This window comes from Akebia trifoliata, chromosome 8 (genome assembly GCF_017979445.1).
Source record: "Akebia trifoliata isolate Shusen 1 chromosome 8, ASM1797944v1, whole genome shotgun sequence".
Taxonomy (NCBI): Eukaryota; Viridiplantae; Streptophyta; class Magnoliopsida; order Ranunculales; family Lardizabalaceae; genus Akebia; species Akebia trifoliata.
The window spans coordinates 42,029,727-42,035,726 of record NC_141382.1 but is presented as its reverse complement, the minus strand read 5'-3'; the positions used below and the strand labels follow the sequence as shown (position 1 = coordinate 42,035,726).

General features: G+C 31.9%; 1 protein-coding gene across 4 annotated transcripts in view; it reads right to left on the bottom strand.

Annotated features, from left to right (window-relative positions):
* Nucleotides 1-2,989: 2,989 nt before the first annotated feature.
* The window catches only part of LOC147396902 (villin-3-like), a 112,982-nt gene continuing 109,971 nt past the window's right edge, over nt 2,990-6,000 (bottom strand). For 2 of the 4 annotated variants that reach the window (XM_086452205.1, XM_086452202.1), the window contains 3 exons: nt 4,448-4,706; nt 3,858-4,102; nt 2,990-3,596 (listed from right to left, as the gene is read on the bottom strand). In XM_086452205.1, the coding sequence (XP_086308331.1) occupies nt 3,483-3,596; nt 3,858-4,102; nt 4,448-4,706 (618 nt within the window). In that variant the 3' untranslated portion in view covers nt 2,990-3,482. The remainder of the gene's footprint in view (nt 3,597-3,857; nt 4,103-4,447; nt 4,707-6,000) is intronic. The other 2 variants (XM_086452203.1, XM_086452204.1) reach the window with 2 other exon arrangements.

Here is a 6,000-nt window from a genome sequence, read left to right as displayed (position 1 = left end):
AATAATAATAATAATAATAATAATTGTACACAAATCCCTATCTTTATGAAACACGAACGGACCGGGTTTCGCCTACAAACCAACGCCATCTCGGGTTAGCTTTTACGGATCTAAAACCAGATTCGTGCAAGATTGACTTTTCTGTGAGCAAAAAGTGTCGCCTCAGAATCAGCTTGACTTCCGTTTTTAAGCGGTTGTTTCGTACCGCTTTTAAACGCGCTTTTAATAGCGTTTGCATTGTAAATCTATGTTTTCATTACATATTACCTTTTGAGTAGAGAAGCTATGTTAAAAAATTGCATTTTTAAACGCAAATATAAGAAGTTCTGCGGACCCACTTTTTTTTTTTTTTTTTTTATACTTTTGCGAGAGAAGCAAACACCAAAATAATGATTCAGGCGAAAAGATGTAAATGCCCATTGATCTTCTCTTCTTCTTCTCTTTGTACATGGAACCCTTCTTTCTCTCTCTCTCTCTCTCTCTCTCTCTCTCTCTCTCATCTGCTCTTCATCTCTTCGCTGTCGACAGAAGTTCAAACACACATAGTTATCTTCTACTTGAACTCACACAACATGCATTTTGTTCTTGACAGCACGCCCAATGACGGCCGATCTAGACACCAGTTTTCTTCTCTTGACAGAGCCTCACACAACACACCTCCGACGATTGTTCACATATTCTCTCTCTCTCTCTCTCTCCTCAACCTAAACCAAAGAAACTCTTGATTTTCATGTTCAAAATCAAAGATTTTGGTTGACTGATAATCGAATGTTATTGGGTATTCGATAATGTAATTTATAAATTTATAATTTTTTTTATTATAAATCAAATCGAATGTTATCGTTTATTCGATAATCTAATTTATAAATTTATTAAAGAAATTATAAATCAAATCGAATGTTATCATGTATTCAATAATCTAAATTATAAATTTATACAATTTTTTTTTAAAATCGAATCGAATGTTATTGGGTATTCAACAATCTATTTTATAATTTTTTTTTCTATAAATCGAATATTATCGGGTATTCAATAATATAATTTATAAATTTATAATTTTTTTAAATAAATCAAGTCAAATGTTATCATGTATTTGATAATCTAATTTATAAATCGAATCGAATGTTATCGTGTATTCGATAATCTGATTTATAAATTTATTAAAAAAAATTATAAATCGAATCGACTGTTATCATGTATTCAATAATCTAAATTATAAATTTATATAATTTTTTTTATAAATCGAATCGAATGTTATCGGGTATTCGACAATCTATTTTATAATTTTTTTTTCCTATAAATCGAATATTATCGGATATTCAATAATGTAAGTTATAAATTTATAATTTTTTTAATAAATCAAATCAAATGTTATCGTGTATTTGATAATCTAATTTATAAATCGAATCGAATGTTATCGGGTATTCGACAATCTATTTTATAATTTTTTTTTCCTATAAATCGAATATTATAGGATATTCAATAATGTAAGTTATAAATTTATAATTTTTTTAATAAATCAAATCAAATGTTATCGTGTATTTGATAATCTAATTTATAAATCGAATCGAATGTTATCGGGTATTCGGCAATCTAATTTATAAATTTATAAAAAAATAATTTTATAAATTTATTTCAATTTTACTTATTATATTAGTTATGATTATTATGTTTAAATGATGTAAGAATATAAATGAGATGTTATGTATATACGATATTATGTGGATGTTGGATTGCGTATTATGCAGGTATTTTGTTTATCAGGAAAATTTCATGTCCATGTTTAAGAGCATATATTGTCGAAATTTATATAAAATTAAATATTTTTTATAGAATTATAAACTTTTTAAAATTAAAATAATTTTTTTATATAAATTTATTATATTTATGTAATTATATATTTATAAGGGTATTTTAATCATTTTTTATGTATTCTGGATGCATTATCAACATTGCGTATTATGCAAGTATTTTGTTTATTAGAAAATTTTCATGTCTATTTTTAAGAGAAGATGCTGCCGAAATTTTTATAAAATTATAAACTTTTTAAAAATTAAAATAATTATTTTTATAAATTTTCATTATAAATTATATATATATAATGTACTTATATATTTATAAAGGTATTCTAGTAATTTTTTATATATTCTAGATGCATTATCAATATTAAGGATATTTTGATCATTTTACTCTAATACAATAGAATCCAAAAACTACATCAAACAATAATTATTAGATTCTAATAAACATCACATTACTTTTATACAACTCTATCAAACAAATTTTTCGATGTTTCAACTTTTTACAGTTATTTCTAATAACAACTTCTTACAGAAGAATCTGACAACAGATTTTGAAAATTGTATCAAACGGAGCCTAAGTGTCCAGTATCACAATTCATAACCTACGTTTTAAGAATCATGGGCCAGGTTTAGAGCCTCTTAGATGGATCTAAGTTGGATCCGACTTGCTTAATGGCTTAGCGTCTTACCAATCAATGGCTAAATGAAATCAGCCCAAGTATAAACTCATAATAATTACCCCTGATTGATGATTAAAGTAGGGGATGTGTATGACACCCGAAATAATTAATCCCCTCAAATTTTTTGCATTATTAGGTTACAAAAAGAATAATTCTGAAGTGAACTCAAGATTGTACCTCATATCTCACAGTCCACGAATCATAGATGCTTTTCATCTATATACGAATGAAAAGGCATCTATGGTTCTTACACATTTCCACGTCAACAATGTGCGATATGAGGTACAATCTTCAGGTCACTCTAGCACGATCTTATCTCAAAATTTATAAATAAATTAAAATAAATAAAATAAAAAGGCCAGTTCGGTAATTTTTAGTAATTTCCCCTACATACGAGCACCACATCAAGCATCCCACATATTCTTGGGTTGGGGCCAACAAAAACATCTAATAAGCAACAGCTGGTGAGCCTCCAAGTAGGGCTCTTTAAAAAACTGAAACAAGTAGTGACAACCAACAAGAAGTCTGCATTCCTGAAAATTGAACCGAGTACACAAATGCAATACATATACACCACCCCTTGAAAAAAAAACCAAATGATAAAAGAAAAGAGTCAAATCAATAGCCCCCAAAATAAAATACAGGTGGACCCACAATCGATCATCAACCCTATTAGACACTAAGATAAAACCAGAGGGCATCGAGTAGTAACACCCTCATGTACAAATAAAAGAATATGGATCCACTGCTGTTGTTCTAAAACTAACAATCCCCACTCATTGTGAAGATAGCAGCAGCGGTACTCAAAAAAAAAAAAAAAACACTCCCAGGCACATATGACTTTGAAACTAGCATAAGCCAATGTTCGTTCTCAGACAAACAACAAGCTCTAGATATGGTATCCCCAGTTTCATGTCCTATAATAACCACAGTCCCATTACGAGGACTATCAAATTAAACAAAATAAAGCGGTCACACCTTTGTTCGATGATTTTGCACTTTAGAAGAGATCCACTTTCTTTTTCTGCATGTCTTGCTTCCACTTGGGCTGCCTATAGAAAGCTTCTTTTGCCATGCCCATAACAGTCTGGAACTCTTCGTCTGACAGATAAGCCTGTTAAATTGAACAAAAAAAAAAAAAAAGGAAATAAGGAATATGTAGGTTATAAAGCTGGCAATCTATCAGATCAGACCCAAAATGGTTTGTTCCCATTCGATAACTCATGGTTTGGATCAATGATTTGGGTTACGATAAGGACCGAATCTGATAGTATCTGAGGAAACATAAACCATAACGAGTAATTTCTGTCACCAAAACTCAGTAACATGAAGCATTTAAACGAATAAAGTATATTAGAATGGTAACACCACAAACCTCTCTCCGTTTGAAGTCAATTCCTCTAGCAGGGCTGGTTGATTTGGTCTTCAATTGATCATAACCATATGTACTTCCATCACCATTTTCATCTGCTTGTAACTCCTGCTTCACCACCGAGTCCTTCCCATTGCTTTCAAACAAGTCTTCAACTACCTCTACTGTTTCCTTGGCTCCCGAGACTTCCTGGGAATCTTCCACCTCAGAATTAGCATTGTCACTCTTCAATTCATCTGCAACTGGAACTGAAAAATTGTTAAAATCTCTATACTTCAAAATTAAATCAAGAGCGTAAGAAGCCTGCACACAATACAACTCAATAAAAGGCAACCTAATATGTCAGTTCTAAAGGATTTTCCATTTGTGTTGATTATAGGGATATTCTGGAAGACTTTTAAAACTCTGGATTTGATGAAATGGTGAAATTCTAATGGAATATATACCTTCATTTAAATAAATAAATAAAAATGGCATGGATTCATGATCTTGGATATGGATGTTAAAAGAGAATTCAATAATTAAACAAATAATTCAATACCATTATAACATCATTTCAAGTGGAACAGATGGGATCATTATGTTTTCCTTACCAGAGGGGCCCACATCAGAAATAGGACTTCTACCGGGTTGGGGAGGAGAGCCATCAGGTGACCGCTTCTTTTCAGCGGTAAGAACTGTTGAAAGAGCAGCCACAGCTGCTGCTCTCTGTGATCCTCGGGTTGAAGGAGATGGCCTTCGTGCTGCACTTTTGGGGCCAGAAGATGGATTAAATGCAGAGGATAAGGCAGCTAAAGCCGAAGCCCGTTGAGTTGCGCCTCCATTATTCATACCGTTAGATTTATCCTGGTTCTGCATTTAACATAGAAACAAAGTAAATAAAATCACGCTCTACCCTGTCAATATCTTAAAAATCTTCATGTCGTGCTTAAAACATGACAATTTTGGAGAAACATTCTCACTATTGACTTTTGATCAGGAAAAGGAAAAAAAAAAACTAGAATAATGATAAAATGACTACCCCCCCTCCCCCAAACTCTCCTGATGTGGCTGTGCATAGAACCATAGACTTTTTCGTGGGGATGTGCAGTTGTGTATCCCGAGAAAAAATATATGGTTCTATGCACAGCCATGTCAGGAGAGTTTGGGGGTTGTTTGTGAGAGGGAGAGTTAGAAAATCACGACTCAAAAAACAAACACCCAACTACCCTCAATTTCTCTGATTCATCAAGTTATCTGGAGTAGTTAAAAACTCTTTTTGTTGGGTGTGGAGACAACATGACAATTATTCTAGTCCTAAGTAAAATGCACACTACGACTTTCGTCCAGCAACAGAAACAAAAGATCTAACCTCAATTTCCATGACCAAGAACTAGACAGCCAAATTACAATGTGGCAAAAAATACCCCGAACTCGTGGAGTTGTGAGCTCGAAAATTCCTTTCATAAACAATTACACTGTGATGACTGCAACAAAGTGACCAACAAAAGCCGGGATGATATTTACATCCAGAGAAATTTTCATTTCAAAGGTTATTTGAGGATAACAATCTTCCATTGGAACTTGAATAATTCAAATAGATATCCATCAGATTTTTCTTGTGCTTTTCTTTTCAATCGAAGTTTTAGATTTGTAAAAATAAAAATAAAGTTTAACTAGATTAATTACATTAGAATTAGTTTGAGAGATTGATTCCTCGTATTAAAGCTCTGGATGCACCATTCCCCAAGTTATAGTAACAGTGAATCGATAGATTCACAAATATATAAATAAATAAGGACAGAATAAGTTCTGTGGACGCTATGATGTTCAATTATTCAAGATTAAAGAAGTTGAAAGTTGAAAATCATCTGGCTCGTTGAAAGCCCAAGCATGAGATCTAGTATAGTCACTAGTGACACTTAACATTACCAAAACAATATATCGAGTGAATCAGAATTCATCATGAAAATTAACTGCAGTCTTAAGATTTATTGTCATGGTTGATAAAATGATCTCAAAGAATCATGAAATAATGATTCAGAAACCAGACCAAGATGCATATAACGAATATTTAAAATAAGATGCTGAAGCACTAGTCTAAAAGTATTACTGTACAGTCCAACTTGTTTTATTTTTATCGGTAAGTGGGGCTAAGGGGCTCCTC